General features: G+C 38.3%; 1 protein-coding gene across 1 annotated transcript in view; it reads right to left on the bottom strand.

Annotated features, from left to right (window-relative positions):
• Positions 1-19,811, bottom strand: part of fmn2b (formin 2b) — a 479,925-nt gene that overhangs the window by 230,438 nt on the left and 229,676 nt on the right. Inside the window, exon 8 of the mRNA XM_087990994.1 lies at positions 12,661-12,748. Coding sequence (XP_087847120.1) covers positions 12,661-12,748 — 88 coding nt within the window. The remainder of the gene's footprint in view (positions 1-12,660; positions 12,749-19,811) is intronic.

Genomic DNA, 19,811 nt, shown 5'->3' with positions numbered 1-19,811 from the left:
CAGCAAGTCATTTTACAGTTGATGATCAAGAGTCCAAATGCCAAATGAATGAAGGTGAAGCAAAACGTTTAGTTATTTTCTTCAAAGTGCCATAGAGCAGGTTGTGTTGAAGAATAAATGGTAACAAAAAGTGACATTTTTTAAAAAATGACAGTGAAATACCACAAAACCACAAGTCAATTGACATTCTATGTTCATTGAACTACTTGAGTGAATAATGTAGGATCAATTTACAAAGCACTTGGACAGGTTGGCATAGATTTCAAACGTTTAAGGAACAGCACAACATTGGTTGAAGATACAACAGCCTAAAGTAATGAACCACAGTTAATGTTTAAGATACCACAGAAACATTTGGAAAACATGATAATATACAGGAGGGAAAAACAAGAAAGCGAGAGAGAATGTGGACGCATGGATAGAGAAATTTGAAGTCAAAAACTAGCATACAAAAGCAAAAGATGTTTTTCACTAAGAAGAGACTAGAAATGTTCATAGAGATCTGTATCTGTACTACTTTTATTTACAATACATTAAAGCAAATTATGGGTAGGTTTGTGACATTCAAAAGAGATGGGGTAGGCAGATAGCAAGTACAGTTCAAGGAGAAGAAAAGTAGCACCTCAAGTGAAAAGATTATAAATGGAGTAGAAGGGCAATGGTCTGCCGATACATAGGTCATTGAAGACAACAGCACAATAAAGACAATCATGAAACGTTTCAGTTTAATAAGATACTGGAACAACAAAATACTTTTAAAGAGATACAAAACATGAAAGAGGCAGCAGTTATACTTTGGATAACTTACACATCAGACAGGTTTTAAAAAAAAAGAAAAAAAGTAAAAGTTCACTTCAGGCATTACCAAGGATCAGGATATCAGACTGCAGAGACTGAAGTTTCATTAAAACAGAAGCGATTATGATGTGATCCAACTGAGATCTTGGTACTGATGAATTAATACTAAAGTAGATGGCAAGACAGTAACACCAGAGCAAGAAAGTAAAGATAACCATGAAGAATTTTTTAAAATGAACATTTACTTAAGGACGTGTTGAGGAGAGTGCATAACCTCAAGATTAGTTACATGGAGCCATATTGAAGAATGAAGAAATCAAAAAAGCAAAAGTGAAATATTATAAATTGTCAGGAGACAAACTTTTAATGCAGAGTTGATAGCACATTTACGTTTTACAAAATGCTATACAATAAAGCTTGACATTTACTAGATACCAGGGTCAGCTGCTCACAGGGTCAATAAAAACTGCATTATAGAAATGTGTTATAAAATCAACATTCTTACAGGTGATATAGTCTGAGCTAAAAAGAACAAATGAGCTAAGAATAAGTGTCATACAGAAGTAACTAAAGATCACCACAACGAAAAATAGTGATGCACTGTTTTCCATTCTAACTTTAACTCATTTGAAAATAGGCTTTGAATCAGACTTAAGGAGCCAGTTCAACAATGATCAGAGTTCTTCCAAGAGTCTTAGAACTACATAAATCATTCTTCAAGATTCCTGGAGCTTCAGCTCATCATTATGCCAAAACTATTGCCAGCAACTGTCACATTTATCCTAAGCCTGCAGTGCCATTGGAGAGACAAACCACCCATCAAAAAAATAAAACAGAGACACAGACAGATTAAATATCAAATCAGTTAGAGTAACATCCAACATTCTTTCAACCAGGAAAACCAAAGGTAGATTAATACACTAGCCTACTGGGGCCCCAGCCAAACATAGGGCCTCACATCAACACGCACCATGGGGCACAGAAACTGCTACAACCATTGAACCATCATTTATTTCAAGTGTACTACTGTATGGTAGGATTTACTTTATTATTAGTGTGGCATGGACCCTCTTTTTTTTAAAACCACATGTGGATTTTAAGTAGTTTTGTTGGGGAGAGGACCTAGATTACAGCCACAAGACCACTAAGGTGATGTTGTTATTTATATCACAATGTACACTTTGTCAGTTTTTGTAAAGTAAAACTTTTGTGATCTGAACCATGAGAAATTAGCATCAATTTTATGTACATTAGTACACTGGTTTGGTGGCTCAGTGGTTAGCAATGCTGCCTCACAGTGGCAGGGTTGCAGGTTCAATGCTAGCCTTGGGTGACCATATGTGGAGTTTGCATTCTCTCTGCTTCTGTATGGGTTTCCTGCAGGTGAACTGGTTTCTTCCCACAGACCAAAGATGTGCAGGTTAGGTGGATTGGCTATGTTAAATTGCCCATAATGTCCAGAAATGTGCAGGCAAGGTGGGTTAGCTATGGGAAATGAAGGTTTAAGGTGGTGGGGACGGCTCTGGGTGTGACACTCTTTGGGCTGAATGGCCTACTTCCACACTGTAGAGATTCTATGACTGTAGTGTCATGATCCTTGATGTAGCCCAGACCAATTACTGTGGACCCAATGATGCATTGTTTGCTCACAATGCAGTCAAAGGTGATTACACTCCACCTTCACCCCACTCTCAAAACGTCAATGAGTCTTGAGCACTTCCTCTTCAAAAATTTGGAAAGGTATTGCACAAGGCATTTTAAATGGTTGTAAAGTTCAGCAACACTACAAGTTCCTATCGATTGACAAGATTTGCAATTACTTATTTTTTAAAAAATTGCTGAATGTTCATAACAATGGCAAGATTCCACTTTTTTTATGCCAACAACACTCCCAAGGCTCAGCGGTACTTATAGAGCAGCAATACATCATCAAGTCTGAATCATGCACTCAAGGCACTGGCGGCAGAGATCACAAGAGAGGGAAATGCAGTTTAAGTGACTCTTAGAGTTGCTGCAGTGCATTTGTAAATTTCAAGCAGTGCTGAAAGGAGTTGATTATAACTCCAAATGCAGATATAAAATGATACTAATCAAGAAAACCCACAGGTGTCCTAAATGATATCCAGCTTCAAGTACTGGATGGGCAGAGCCATACCAAATAAGCCATTTGTCCCGTTTCCAACTTTGAACTTTGGGGTGAAGAAATTTGGATGGATTAGATGAGCTAGTCTTGGCAGTGTACCTACCTTTCATCTTCGTCTTGCTATGGCTGAATTGATATAGGCGTTCCAGGTCATTTTCTGGCAAATTGTGACAATGATGGTGACGATCAACAAAATGAGAGAGGAAAAAAAAGTTTCACTCATTTTAAAGATGAAAATTATACCAGTAGTTACAAAAGCCTTTAGGTCTGGAAACCTGTGCAAGTCACTGCATAGGGCAAGGATTCCAATGCAACTGTGAAACAGTAATCACACAAACAGAAAATACTGTATAAAGCAATTAATAATTTCTCTCCTTTATGGAAAGAGTATGTAATAACAACTCCCAACGGAAAACCTAATAGGGATAGGAAACCTGGGTATACATTTGTCTATAATTGCCTTTTCTCAATTCCATAGATTATTATTGTCTTTGTTAAAAAAAAGTACTTCTCCAGTCTCGTCCAACCATCCATTCCAACAAGGACTGTATAGCATTTTTACCAGATAAGCAGTGGCAAAGTCCACTGACCAGAAGAAGAACTTATAATTACACAGTACCTACAGCAAGTTCCATTTAGAGGGATGGTCAAGCAAAAAAAAAATCTTGATTATTTCATGGGATGAGAGTATTGGCAAGATCAATATTTGTTGCCCATCTTTAACTGCCCGAAAATCAGAATGGCTTGCTAGGACACTTGCGGGGTGGGTGAGTGGGGTAGTTACAACTCAATCACATTGCTATGGGTCTGAAGTTACATCTAGGCCAGAGAGTGAGTAAGCACTCCAAGATTTCCTTCTTTAAAAGGACATGAGTGAACCAGATGGGATTTTACAACAAATTATCATAATCTTAGTTTTGTGGCACCATTACTAAGACTAACATGTATTGAATCAATTTAAATTCCACTAGCTGTCATTGTGAGATTTGAACTAGATTTACCAGATCGTTTACTGTTCTATGTTATCCCAGGCATCCAGATTATTAGAGATGTGGAGACTGTGCTCCTTGCTCCCCTGAGAACACAGGCAGTGGAGAAAACGAGCAGGTGGGTCAAGAGCAAGTAGTCCCAGGTTGAGTTCAATGTGGACTAGAGGTGAGGCCTGGTGCAAGCTGGAGGCACAGGCTCGTGTGGTCTGCTTGAAGGACTGTAATGCTGTACATTTAGTTTCTTAACTTGTCTAATTTACTCCTAAGATTTTGTAACTAAAATCGCACCATAAGTGCTTTATACACTCTTCAGTGCACTCATGTGAGTACATGTGACAATAAATCTAATTTTAAAATTTGACACCAAACTACAAGGGAAACAAAGCGCTGGTGATTCACGAGGAAGGCAAAGTATACCTGATTAGTACTGATTTACAATGCCACCCCAACAAGATCAGTAACTAACTGCACTATGAATATAGTTAGGATTACAGAGATATGTTTGCAGAGTGAGCAGGAATGGGAATTGAATCCCCAGGAGTATTAAAATTTTAGGAAAGAGGCAAAAAGAGTAAAAAGGAGAGCAGTAGCACTGTCAGTTAAAGAGGATATTAACACAACAGTGAGGATGATATAAGCTCCATTCAAGTGGAATCTTTACAAGTAGAACTTAGAAGCACTGACGAGTCAGAAAAAAAGTTGGAGTTATACCCCCCAATTGTAGTGGCAATATTGAAGGAGGCAGTAAACAGAAAATTAGAGCTGCAAGCAATAAGATACAAATAATTATGGGTGGCCTTAATCTGCATATACATTGGGCAAATCAAATCAGTAACAGTGCTGAAGAGAACAGAATTTTCTTCCCCTTCTACTTTTCAAATGTAAGTTTCATTTTTGCATACAATAGTGTTTCAGTGGCTCTCCTGACTCCATTGCAAGTTTAAAACCTAGTAATTATTAAGACGTGAACCCATCCCATGATGACCAATTTTCAATATTTCTTGAAGGTACCGTGGCTGGGGGAAGACAATGAATAAAAGAGGAGAGAAAGCTCTTTCTGCCAGTCAGAAATGTGGCACAATCAGCTCCAAAAACCAATTAACCAAAATGGAACCCTATCCATTGCTCACAATTAAGCTGGGCAAAAAGAAATAAACCCACTGGTGCTGAAATGTTGTTTGCACAAGTTGTAGATTCACAAGGTTGGGTGAATAAATGCATTAAAAAGGAATCAGAAATATTTTTCAGCATAAACAGACTTAGAGAGGGTTAAAATAGTTCACTTCAAGTCCTTCATGCCGCCTTGCAAAGCCCTTCCAATATATACACAATTAAAATACGTCTGTGTGGTTAACTTGGAAGTTGAATACAAATGTGTTTTTCATTATTACATCCAACAAGAATTCCCCTGTGAGAGCAAGAATTGCTCCATGACAGTCTGTGCTCGAGCAAAGGCTGTCTGTGGATTGCTGATCTCTTCCTCCTTTAACACACTGCTATGTTGGTATTGTTGGGTTATTATTCACGATTAAACACAACCAAATTTGTAATAGTTTCATACTGCATCCCATATACACTCCTGTTTCTGAACACTATTCTTTTTATTATATGTGCAGGAATGCAGAGAATGGCAAACACTCCGTAATAAGGCAAATGATTATCATTGTTCAGCCCATTGACATCCCTTAGACCTAAGTGAATATAGAATCTGCACACCTTGAAGAACTTGTTGGAAATTGATTCTAGTGTTTTGGTACTTGAGATCATCTGTTGAAAGCCTGCAGCAGCGTTACCTATTAAGTATGGAATAATGGCTATCTGGTACTATCCATGCTAACACAGCCATCTAAAATAGGGTTTAGTGGATGACTTTCACAGTAGAACAAGCATTCAACCTTCCAGATTAGGTGGCTACTTCAGAATTACTGACCCCATAAGCAGCCTCTTATGTACAGCTTTAGTTTTATTCAATGGTTTTGACATAATTTCTTCAAACGTTAGCTGTGGATTGGTGGCTGCATTCTTGACCTTTTATCAAAAGACTTAGGTTCAAACCCACTTCTGATCTGCCCTCGCATGCCACGGTGTGCTGAGGGAGTGCTGCTGTCGCTCTGTTGACTCCCCTTGGAACTGACATCCCATCTGAGGTGAGCTTAAATAGGGTGCCGCAACTAATATTATGAATCACCAATACATTAAAATAGTTAAATTGGGATTTTATTTCATTCCTGTTTATGGGATCTTGTTATGTGTAAATTGGCTGTATTTATTTATGCTAGAACAGTGATCACATTTCAAAAAATTGATCAAGGCAGTTCAGCCAATTAAATATGCCAAAGTTATGAAAGGGAATACGCATAGTTTGTCAGCAAGAATTCACAGACTAATTAATTTTGGAAATCAGTTAAACACACTGGATAAATGATATGAAAAATGGCAACTTGAATTTATAGACAAACATTGGGACAATGAATTTACATGCAAATGCTTGAACTGAACACTAATACAGGAATGCCAGAGTTGATTTCAGCCATAATGATAGAAGTATTCAATGAACCTTTCCAGAGTGTGGAAACATGCTAATTTGACCCCTCAGAAAAGCATTTCTAAGCCCTTCACAAAAGCAAAGGAAAGGCAATTTTGGACAAATATGAAAATATTAGGCTCTTTTTCAGCATTAATCAAACCTCTGTTGCATTTTATAACCAGGAATTGTGAAAGGCTGGTCTACAGATGAAGTGGACTCATAATCCAGCGAGGGCATTCAGACTTAAACCAGTCATCATTTTAAAGTTATATTTCGGTCCTCTTCACATACCTCTCTAGAAATTTCTAGATTTACACTGGAGAATGTAAATTATATGCTGTTATTACTTGGCCATGTTGTCATTGGTTTTGTACAATTACAGGATTAACCCATGCCCCCTACAACCCACCCTTCCTTCTTGGCACCTTCCCCTGCCACCACAAGAATGGCAAAACCTGCGCCCACACCTCCTCCCTCACCTCCATCCAAGGCCCCAAAGGAGCCTTCCACATCCATCAAACTTTTACCTGCACATCCGCCAATATCATTTATTGTATCCGTTGCTCCCGATGCAGTCTCCCCTACACTGGGGAGACTGGACGTCTCCTAGCAGAGCGCTTTAGGGAACATCTCTGGGACACCCGCACCAATCAACCACACCACCCCGTGGCCCAACATTTCAACTCCCCCTCCCACTCAGCCGAGGACATGGAGATCCTGAGCCTCCTTCACCGCCGCTCCCTCACCATCAGACGCCTGGAGGAAGAAAGCCTCATCTTCCACCTCGAAACATTTCAACCCCAGGACATCAATGTGGACTTCAACAGTTTCCTCATTTCCCCTTCCCCCACCTCACCCTAGTTCCAAACTTCCAGCTCAGCACTATCCCCATGACTTGTCCTACCTGCCTATCTTCCTTTCCACCTATCCACTCCACCCTCCTCTCTGACCTATCACCTTCATCCCCACCCCCATTCACCCATTGTTATCTTTGCTACCTTCCCCACGTTCCTCCCCGACCAATCACCTCCATCCCCACCCCGATTCATCTACTGTACTCTATGCTACTTTCTCCCCACCCGCCCACCCTCCTCTCATTTATCTCTCCATCCTGCAGGCACTCTGCCTGTATTCCTAATGAAGGGCTTTTGCCCAAAACGTCGATTTTCCTGCTCCTTGGATGCTGCCTGACCTACTGTGCTTTTCCAGCACCACTCTAATCTAGAATCTGGTTTCCAGCATCTGCAGTCCTTGTTTTTACCTACATTATATAATGAGACATTGCCACTGATTATCGCAAACTTACAAAATACTTAGCTGGTTAACATCTCTAAAAAGGTAGTAACCATCTTACTCCAGAACAGACTATATCCTCAAGAACTATTTTGCTGACAACACTAATATCTTATCCATTTTGCAGATTGTTCTTTCACATTCCATTTTACACTGGAAATCAATAAAGTGGCATCCTTTGAACTAAGTGGAACCAGAATTTTAATTTCTAATTAGAATTAATACAAAGTCTAAGAGAAAGGTGAAAAAGCCATGGTTTAAGATTTATTCGCCAGGCAATTTGACAGTCCTTATCTTTTGGCAGCCCTTCATGTCTCAGGTCTGATCTCCTTTGCAAAGTCTTTACTGAGTTCTAACTGAACTACATAAGTTTGACCAAAGATAAAGGTGAACTTTGTTCTAATAATCTCTTAATCGAGACAAGAGATAAAAGAGGAGAAGAAAGTTTTTGGCAGGTCCAACAGCACAATTTATAATGAATATTAGCTCTTTTATATATATAAAAAAGTACTTAACTGCAGTTGCTCTGGCACACTCAATATGCACTGTGTGCCATTAAAATTTCCTTGATCCAATTCCAGTCGATACACTTTGAAAAATGAGTAGGAAAGAATGAGACAGAATACTGTGTTGAGATGGTACAATGGATGAACAGTGGTCATTAGGATCAGTCTCTCTTTATTCATCCTGAAACAGTGCTCAGGAGCTGCGTGCATTCAAACATCAAATGGCAAAAGTGCATATAATACAGCCGGATTTTTAACAGGTTTATTTTGGGAGGGTGTTGGGGGAAAATGAGGTGCAACAGAATAGATTCCAAGTTTGAAACAACTAAAGTCGACTACTTTTGACCCTGTTTTACAGGTCTGTCAAGCCACAAGGTACATGATCTCAGCTTGGTTTACTGCTCTAGCATGATGCCAGAGTAGGATTACTCCAAACAACAAACACTAGATTGAAAAGGGCACAAAATCCATTCATCATTTGTTCATCAGAACTTGAAAGGGCTCGCAAATTTCAACACATGCTGGGTGTATAAAAGTTTCTGATGCTTCCATGTACGGCTGCGTAATAGCATGCAGTACATTAAGCAGCAAAAGTTACAGATTTTCATGTCAAGTCATTGTTAATATAATTGCACATCATGCAAGCCTTGCAGTGAACGTGTGTCATATGTAGCAGACCCACAGATGTTAGCTTGACTCCTTTATTCATTTGGTTCTCATTATTGACTCAAACTGACTCGAGTACTTGACTGGGGAAAACGACCATATCATTGTTTTCAGACTTCAGTCTATGACTTAACTGAAATACATCTGCCAGTACAAGAAATACCAAGTACCTCTTGGCGCCAGTGCTGGCGCCGCAATATATGACTAGCACTTGGGATTTTTTTGATTTAAAAAGTTTGGTAACCCCCAGAAATCTATTTCACAGAACTCAGACTGTGACTAAATGTGATTCACAAACATCACTATTAATTCTTTTTAGATGCTTAAGATTTATTGCAAAATATTCACACAGATCAACATCTAACATTGACGGGCATACTGGAAAACAGACTAATTGCTGTGAAAGCATTTAAGCCTCAAAACTGTGGCACAATCCCTGCTACACGAAGTCAAGGGACACATTTTGCCACAATGCCCCCCCCCCCCCCCCCCCGCCCCCGTCGGTCGTCCTTAAGAAACGATGACTGAAGTTCTCAATGCTGCTGAGGTCATTTTCTTCATGTGACAGGCTCAAGTATTAAATTTTAAATCAACAGCTCGCACAACATGCCAGACCAGTTCGAAGAATTTGCAAATCCGCAACATTGCCACTTGTAGGCACATCCCCGAAAGACATACACAAGGCAAGTTTAATTTTGTTGTGCCATCTGTCTTTTTTTCTGGGTAGTGTCTGTGAAATATCAATACAACTCCTATGTTCACTCAGTATGGGTCAACCAACCACTGCTTGGGTGCATCAACAAGGTGCTGAATGGAAAAATCAAATAATCGAAGGTCATTCCTCTAGTCCACTGTGCTGAAAAGCACTTGAGAAATGCAAAACACTGTCATAGCTATTGGCATCAGCAAGATTCCCGTCACTTTAAGATTGTAGGATAACCGGAGTAAATGCTGGTAACAGTAACTCCAAGTTCAATTCCTGTGAAAAAAACATTCATTGTTCATTTGTGTGGAAACCACCTGCAAAGTAAAGAGTAATCATCGCAGAGTTGTGATTTACCCACAAATACAATGTTTGCCTGTAGCAGGACAACTTAATGCCTATGCAAGGCTCAGCCAATTTTAAAACTTGACCAGTGATGGTCATGCATCAGTAAACTCAAGGAAAACAATGCATTTCATCAAAAGGAAGAGTACAGCAGAGGAAGCAAACAGACAAGGAACTTTAGTGCTCACTTGACCATCACATGATTGAGAAAACTGGTATGAGCAAGTTGGGTCTTAGCCATGCAAGTCATCGGAGGGTCAACATTTTCACGCATTGCATGGTGAGTGTATGAAATGAGCTGCCAGAGGAAGTGGTGGAGGCTAATACAATTACAACACTTAAAAGGCATCTGAATGGGTGTACGAATAGGAAGAGTTCAGGGGAATAGGCACAAAGTGCTTGCAATTGGGACTAGATTACTTTAGGATATCTGGTCGGCATGGACGATTGGACCAAAGGGCCAGTTTCTATACTGTATTCTTCTGACCATGACTCTAAGAAACTCAAGAACCAGATGGTGAACGTGCATGTATATATCAAAGGAGGTGCTTCATGGAATTCTCCACACACACCAAAATTTTGCGATACAAGATCCTCAACTTTGTGGTCAATTCAAAAACATAGGCAGTTTAGCACATGATTAATCTGCACTTCAAGGACATGAAGACACATTGAAGATCTCACCATGAACTAATGAAAATGTCAAGAGATTTGTTCTTTTTAAAAAAAAAACCATAGTGATGTATAGAGCCTAGCTGAATGCAAATTATTGGCAGCTTCTGTTTCTCCAGGCAAGCCTCTGGCTACATACATCTTGTATATCATATGTGTACACATATCCATAGACACGTAAATGAACATTTATTAAATAAATAAATGCAGTGCCAAATTTGCTAAACCTAGCTGGCAAAGTAGCAACAAGTACGGTGAAACGTGATGGCCCTATTGGAACACAAACAACTCTCTCTGACATCCAGCCACTCTCACAATAGGATCACCAATTTTGATTTGAGAATCATGGCATTTTTCAAAGCACTGAAGACATCATTTGCAAGTTTTAAATCCAATTTTGAGCCATCCCAGCTGAAAAACAAGTTAAATCAGACCACCAAAGTAAAACAAACAACTGAGAATGTTAGAGATCTGAAACAAAAACAAAGTACTGGAGTAACCCAGCAGGTCTAGCAGCATCTCTGGAGAGGAAAACAGAGTTAGAACAGAACAGGTAAAGGGTCACTGGACTCTAAATGTCAACTGATTTTCTGTCCACTGATGCTAACCCTGCTGAGTTTCACCAGCACTTCCTATTTTTATTTGAAATGAGACCACAACTGTTATCAGACGATATCCTACTTGTGAAGAAACATGCCTTGTCTAATGTTAAAAGATTGTATTACAAATTGATTCATGAATTGAACATGCAGCACATGTTTCACCTCACTGAATGTGACTGACTGCATTGTTAAATTAACTAAGGTTAGAACTGTGTAACTGGAGAAAATGAATGCTCACATCATGCTTAATGTTTTATTTATACTTTCAGAAGCACTGAAGCACACTATTTCCTATTTACCAAGAAGGGGCAGAATGTTACGTACTGAGATATGCATTGTATGCTTTATCCACTTAAGGTTGCCATCTAAAAGTACCAGAAGAGGGACTCTAGGAAAATAAAAGATTCCATGCTTTAATAGAGCAAAGTTTTGATTTTGTATGCATCTTGCTGTATCTTACTGTCCCTTCCAAAGAACTTCACAAGAGACTAGTTTGTTTATGTAACACATCAGCTGGCTTCTTTTATTGGTATTCTTAGACAAGTGATAATGATTAAGATATTTAATATATATTGCTAGGTCAACATATTCTGCAATCTTGTTTTGAGAACATTTGTAAAGCTTAAATGTAATGTCAATGGTATGGATGACCTTTTTTTTCCCCAAACGTAAAATTTATTATTCTTTCATTTGTATATTTGACTTCTCCATCTACAAAGTTGTGGCTTGCTGAAGGAGTGGTTTGGTTTGTAATGCACATTAATTGCTGCAATTACTTAAACTTTCATGATGTAGGAAGTAGCCTGAAGCATTTCCCCACCATTCAATGACGCCAGGGGAAAGTGAGGAATCACTTTTTGCAGCTGCAAAACTCTGTACATTGATTAAGATGATGTTTACATAAATATGCAAAAAAGGTAGCATTGGTTCACTTCACCAAATTTAGCCTAACATACATCAAACAGCTGCCGATCAGTTCAGAAGTGATGGAAACCTTATGAAATATATTCAAACTCACGTTCAAGACACCTGCACCGCCTTTTTCTCTAACAACTTCGTAAATGGTAATTTTAAATCCACATGCAATTCATTTTGAGCACTGAAACTCAACCCTTTCATTTAGGATTTACAGTACAAACCATGTTACATGCTTACTGTTCAGAGGGTAAATTATGAATGACAGAAGTATCAATTCAAGTTACTACTGTTGAGGCTGATCGTGTATGTGCATTCATTACTTGAATGTAAGTTGACACTTATTCCATACCTGCTGATCACGCATCCACTTACCTTCAAAGTGCCTTACTGAGAACAGCTAAACATCATAATACATTGTGAGCAGCTGTGAATAGATTTTGGAAAACAGTGACAAATAACTTTATGAGGAATTTACCTACAATAACTGAACAAGCTTACCATTCTGGATATCCTTCATTTCCAAGTGAAGACTCGACATTAAAATTCCAACAGCTTGTGACCTCTTGTTGCTCAGAAGTTTCACCACCTGCACAGGAAAACATGCATACATCCCGTTAGAAGGAAAGAGACCAAATCATAAATGCATATCCTACTTTACTGGAAAGGTAGTGACAGTTTCAGTTTCTGAAAATGTCTTTAGAAGTTTTTAAACTGTCTTTAAACATTTCTTTTAAAAGCTGGCTTTCATTATCCCTACATAACAGTCCACCTTCACAAATAGAACTAAGAGTACTTTCTTCTGAGAGATCGATCAAGCTGAAATGGGAACTTGTGCAATCTAACATTAATCTATCATCATCTTGAAGGTGAGAAACTAGGTCGGATGAGTTCTGAATGCAATTTTGTTTTGTAAATATATTTATTAGCAATTTGTTTAAACTTTACAAATTTATAAAATTATTGAAAAACAATCAATAACAAATATCAGTATAATAAAAAGAAAAAAATACAAGTTACAATACAACTACTGTCTACTAACTACTAACCTATCCTATAATACAAAACAAACCCTAACACTGTGCAAAGCAACAAAAAGAAAGAAAGAAAAGCAAAAAAAACAAAAAACCCACAAAATACAGAACAGCTATGCTCAGCACAAAGCTCCCAAACAAAGGAATGGGAGCATTGTATATATACACTCAGGAGAATCCCTCCAGGGTCCAGGGCTTGACAAATCTAACTATCCTGGTTAAACAAACGCCCTAGTTAAGATAACTGATAAATCGATATTCAAATAACTAAAGTAGGGCTGCCATGTCTTATAAAAATGGTCTGTTGTGTGGTGCACCAGTCTTATAAAAATGGTCTGTTGTGTGGTGCACCAGTCTTATAAAAATGGTCTGTTGTGTGGTGCACCAGGTTTGTAAAAAAGTCCAAGGAAATTCTGCCCTGAATGCAATTTTAATGTTATTCTTTCCATGATCAAAATGAGGTGAGCTTTCCTCCACAATTCTGCTTATATTAGGAACTGGTAAGCAGATATACTTTAACTTTTGAGACCTGTTCCAATCGGTGTATTGAATGTCACTATCAACCAGGACTAAGGGTTTCCAAGGATTATTTGTGAATTACATTTGATCAGACCCATCCTATTTTATATTTGATTAGATTAGATTAGATTTTAGATTAGATTAGATTGTGGGAGGAAACCGGAGCACCCGGAGGAAACCCACGCAGACACGGGGAGAACGTGCAAACTCCACACAGTGAGTCGCCTGAGGCGGGAATTGAACCCGGGTCTCTGGTGTTGTGAGGCAGCAGTGCTAACCACTGTGCCGCCCACTAATCCACAAGTTGGCAAAAGAGTCAATAACATTTGAGAAGAATGCAGATAAAGGTCAGGGAACACGCTGTCTTGGGTCATTATGCAATTCTTTAAAAGTGAGCACAGAAAAATAAGGCCAATGAACGTGCCAATAGCAGTTTGGGTTTCAATAACAGTCAAACAGTAATCATAAAAGTTGAACAAGACAGTGGTTAGCCACAGTCAAAATATCATGTGCAGTTTTGGGCACAATATTACGGGAAAAAAACCCACTAAAGCCAGAAATCCTACAGGATAGATTCACCAATATGTTGCCAGGAATGGGAAATTACTTTTAAAAGGGAGACACTTAGGAAATTGGCACTATTTTTGTTGCTGCAGACTGCTAGAGAGGGGATTTGAGAGAGATTTTGTGTAAAGAAACAACATAGAAATAAGGGGCCTCAAGCTTAGAAAAGAAAGCAAAAGATCCTTTTTGACAAATAAGCTCCTTCTTTCACTTGCTTAAGTTTCAAGTGCGGAAATTGCTTGGGAGACAATTTGCTTTGCAATTCAGTCAACAACGGATCCTGGAATAGGACTGGAATCTTGCCTACTTACAAGTTTCAGAATTGAATTTTATACATTGCACAATATTGTTTCAATTTCAAAGCTATTTTTGTAGCTTGTGGTTAGGCATTTCAGGTTGAGACAAGAACAGTTTATCTAAGTATCTAATTTATCTAATTAAACAGTGTTTTGATGTGCGAAGCAGCAGATTGGTACAAACTGTTGTGCAACATCACAGCAGATATCGGCAGCAGCACTTAAGGCATTGGTACTGAAAATATAAACACCTCCATCTTAGATAAACAAGTCCATTAATGCTAAAACCTTCTTGGTTTAACAGTTGGATTAAGTGTATTGCCCCCTACTCAGCTCTAGCTTCTAAAGAATATCCCCACTGAAGCTCTCAGATCAGCTACATGGCTCTTCCTCAATGAAGTTCCTGTAACATCTTGACATTACAGCAATCTTTGATTGGTTATTCACATCAGTCTCAAATGATTACAGCACAGTTGGAAACCATTCAGTCCACTGGCTCACTGATGGTTTACTTCAACTGCCAACTCCCCAACTTCTCCCAAAACCTACACGTTTTCCCTTTCCAGATATCATCCAATTTCCTCTGAAAGGCCTCAACAGAATCTGCCTTCACCACACTCTTGGACAGTTTAGTCCAGATCCCAACAACTGACTGGGCAAACATATTTATTAGCTCACGTCATCATTACTTTTTTTAAAAACCTCCATTTACTTCAAATTCACGCTCTCAGATTTGCAATACTTTCACCAATGGAAACATTTTCTTCTTAACTGCTCTGTTCAACACCACATGATTTGGGGTACGTCTCTCAAACCTCAATCTTCACTACAGACCACCCCAACTCTTCAATCTATTTCCTATTACTAAAGGTTCTTGATCCCTGTAATCATCCTCCTGAATCTCACCTGCACATACTCTCGGGTTTAAGTACCACTTCAGAAATGAGGCACCTGAACTGTAAACTATATTCTCGTCAAAGTCAAACCAGAATTTATACAAATTTAGCCTAACTGCCTTGCTTTTGCACCTGCTCCTATTAATAAAGCCTAGAATGCTTTACGTAGTATTAATCATTCTAGAAGATGCCTAACACTTTGTGCCTTATGCCCATACAAACTTTACTTTGCTCCTGCGTATTGGACTATTTATGTTATGTTGTGTCTCTATATTTTCCTTACCTCAATGTCTTCACTTCACATTTCTCACAATTAAATTTCATTTCCCACTTGTCTCGGCAGTCCACCAACCAGCCTGTCATTTTCACACACTTTCCCTCACAGCCCACCACACCTTTGTAATTAAGTTTTAAACTTTCGCAGGTTCTGTATTTTCATTTTTTAAAAATATCCATTCATAGAATGCAGACTCTACTGGCTCATGGTGCTACTGATACTGAGCTGCCTATTTGAAATGCTGCAGTCCATTTGGTGTGGGTACACCTTCAGTGCTGTTAGGGAGTGAGCTCCATGAGTTAGACCCAGGTGACACTGAAGGAGTGGTGATGGTATTTTCAAGTCAGGATGGTGGGCAGAACTTACAGATGATGGAACTGCTGCCCTTGGCCTTCTGGAAGGTAGTAATTGTGGGTTTGGAAACTGCTGTCTTAAGAACCCTCGTGAATTTCTTATGTGCCCCATACAAATGTAGTTTGTTAATACATAACCAGGAAGGGTAGGGGTCCGAAGTCCTACCCTCTGGAGACAGAGTAAACTTTCCTCCAATCAAAAAAAACCTGTGAACTGCTATTAGTCATAGAGTCGCAGTCAATCTGCCAATTTTGTAACCATGTAGCTACTGCCCTTTTTATTCCACAATCTCCAATTTTACAGTCTTTAGACTTGAGCTCCTACTTCCTTAGGTCAACTTTTTAAAAATAGCTTTTAAAATACATGCACATATTCAATAACAGCTAGTGAAACTACAATGATGGGAGGCTACCCTGCACAATTAGGAGTATTGATTTTGTATTGTAAACTCTGTTTTGGCTTTTAGCAGATGAAAAATCTCTATGCGGTTTCAAAACTTTAGCATTCAATTGGAAGTCACAAATAATTTAATAGTTGAAAGAATTGTTACTTTAATGTGTGAAGCTTTCTATCAAATTTGCAATGTTTCAGCTTAAAGCAAATAAGCTTGTGTAGCATTAAAGAAATTCTCAAGCAGACAGATGTATTTAAATCCTTTAAAATTTATTCATTTGTACTTAGAAAGCAAGGCTTGAGTAATTGACAGGTCTAGCGATTCATTTATTGTACCACACTTAAAAAACCTTTCATCAGATTTGTTTTAATGGCATGATTTGGATCAAGTTTCCTCAGAGCTGATAAAAATCTGTAACAGCCATCAGGCACTAATAACTGAAATATTAGCTACCTAAGGTCGGAGATTATTGACAAGTAGTCCGAAGCTTGAGATTTTTACAAGCATTTTTTACAAAGGCTGGCAGGGAGCAAAGGTTTTTCTTAACTACAATAATGTCATTCCTTTGATACACCCATTTTGTCAAATAATTTTAAAAAGCCTCAACTGGCTTTCACCATTCCATTTGACAGTTACCAAAGGAAAAAGATAGATTCCAACTTGATAAGGGATATTTTACCTCTACACAAAAGAAATGCAAATAATGCCACATACTTTAAACATTCTTTCAACTTTGTACAAATATTAACTAAGAATCAGTCAAGTTGGCAATGTATTATATTGCAGCCTAATTAATAGGCTTGATTCATCCAAAATATAATCAGAGCCATCTGGCTGCGCTATGTAATCAAGGACAAATAAAAATCGAATATCACTCCAACACCACCACTTGGCGACATGGATTAAGTATGTGGAAGAACGAACTGGATCAGATATCTTGAGTGACAACTCCAATTATCTACCATGGCCATGTAAACATCTTGCAGCAATACACAAGGGCCTGTAACATTACAATATAAATCATGACTTCTGTCCATGAAAATACTCATTCCTAACAAATTTTCAATTTCTGCATCATTTCTTTTGATCTCAGCCTGATGAGATCAGCACAAAGTGGTAGCATGATAAACAATAGGAAGTAGCCCAATACTTTTTTTGTCCTATGAAAAAAAAAGCATTTTAAGGACAAATAAGCTAAAACTCAAAGCTTTCTTTCTCCCTTCTTCGTAAAATCATCAAGAGTCAGTTCCATTGTAACAAGTCAATAGTAGAAACAATACTTCCCTCAGTCAAATTTTATTCTTCAAAACAAAACAAAATCCATTCCAAACAAGTGAAATCATATTATCTGACTACATTGAATCATGTGTGTTTCAAACTTTCACTCTCGCTTCTGTTAGGTGAATCAAAGAAGATACTGATTCTGGTTTCACCTATTCTGAAAAAGTGAGAAAGGATACTTGATTGTCTTGCGCTCACGTTTTCTCGTTCTGAAATTGCATTTTGTTGCAAAATTCTACTTGTCCCCACATTATTCTAGTCCTAGATTACTTCTGTCATCTCCATAATATGTTTAACATGATCTCTCAGCTACATACAAAATGTTAAACCCACATTCACTGTATTTTGCAAATTAATTCAAACTGTTGTTTTGGGTGTTCTCATTTAGGATCTTTTTGCTGATGACAAACAACATGGCTCAGAAAATTGGGTGAGGTCAAAAAAGAAACAAGTTCTGTGTTTTTGTGGGCAGTAGTCCCAAGTTCAATTTTGGCACATGAAGAAAATTTCAGTATCAACTCACCAGTTCCATGTTATGTTCTCTCACTACACCCTGGACTGTATAACTTGTTTTTAAAATAATTTTGCCTTTTGTTCCCCCACAGTGGTCAGCCATTCACCAAGTACACCTGTCTCCAGGATCTTTGTTCTAAGGTGAGCTGCATTTAAGCAGATTGCGATGAAGATTTGTGATGTTAATTTCATTATTTGGCAGTTTAGTTTCTGAAGTGAAGTGGACAGAACCATCCATAACTTCAAGCAGGATTTGTATTGTTATCTTGTGTTAGAAGTGGCGACGTAGTTTTAGTTCCATTTTAGATTTGCAATAACAGCAATGCCAGATTGCCTGAAGTTCATTAATGCATGTATTTGTGTTGAGGATTCAGAGGTTTACAGTAGAGTTCAGGTGAACATTTCAGTTCATTAAGAAATATGCACAGGTGAGACAGAAAACTACTATTGCCTAGTGAGAGGAGGTCAGTAGCACAAAAATACAAAGCCACTAAGAATGACAGGCAGCATGTGCAGGATCAGCGAGGCCTGAAGAGGTGCTGTTAGTTTAAAGGTCTACAAACATAGTCAGGGCCAAAGATTCTTGAGTGCTTTCAACAAAATTCCACAGTCAAAAAACTGTTAGGAGCTGACCAAATGCAAGCTGCATGTCTAGAAAGTGCTTAGATATCACTTACAAGCAAGCTTCAGAGACCTATTACAGCCATGCCAACTGATCAAGGAACTTTAAAGTGACCCTTCACTGAGATTTGAGTAATGGTAAACTATTTTACTTTCTTCAACAACCTTAATCTTAATTTCTGTAATAAAACAGTTTCAAATAGCTCTCGTGCAGTGTTAGATAGTTTGTTGTTTTTCTTTTATGTGTAATAGGCTTATAAACTTTCATCAAAATTATATTAGTGGCTTCTTGTGAATATGCTCAGTGACTGACCATCATAAAAAACAAAGAGAATAAAAAAACGTATTTGTCTACCAAGCTAAGATTCACTCTGCTATTTGATTTGCCCAGTATTACTGTTGATTGGGATTGTAAAATTCAAGTTTTATTGTTCCTCAATCCATAAAATTCTTCCAATATTCCTTAATTTATAATGCTTAACATGCCTAAATCTGCGTGGCTGGTTTATAATTCTCTAATAGTCACCAAACCACATTGTGGGATATCATTATATTCAAGGGAGAGAAAATACATTCAAAAAGGGGCTGAATTTTATGGGGTTTGGGGGAGAAACATATTTGATTTCCGATAGAAAGGAGACCAGAATTGCACGCAATATTCCAAAAGTGACCTAACGTCCTGTAAAGTCGCAACATGACCTCCCAACTCCTGTACTCAATGCTCTGACCAATAAAGGAATGCATACCAAATGCCTTCTTCACTATTCTATCAACTTGCGACTCTACTTTCAAGGAACTATGAACCTGCATTCCAAGGTCTCTTTGCTCAGCAACACTCCCTATCACCTTACCATTAAGGGTACCAGTCCTGTTGAGATTTGCTTGTACAAAATTCAGCACCTC

The sequence above is a fragment of the Chiloscyllium plagiosum genome, unplaced genomic scaffold, assembly GCF_037043375.1.
Source record: "Chiloscyllium plagiosum isolate Xiang-an unplaced genomic scaffold, Cpla_swu_hap1 HiC_scaffold_10, whole genome shotgun sequence".
In the NCBI taxonomy this organism is placed as follows: Eukaryota; Metazoa; Chordata; class Chondrichthyes; order Orectolobiformes; family Hemiscylliidae; genus Chiloscyllium; species Chiloscyllium plagiosum.
The sequence above is the reverse complement of the archived record's forward strand: the minus strand, read 5'-3'. Positions and strand labels throughout refer to the sequence as shown.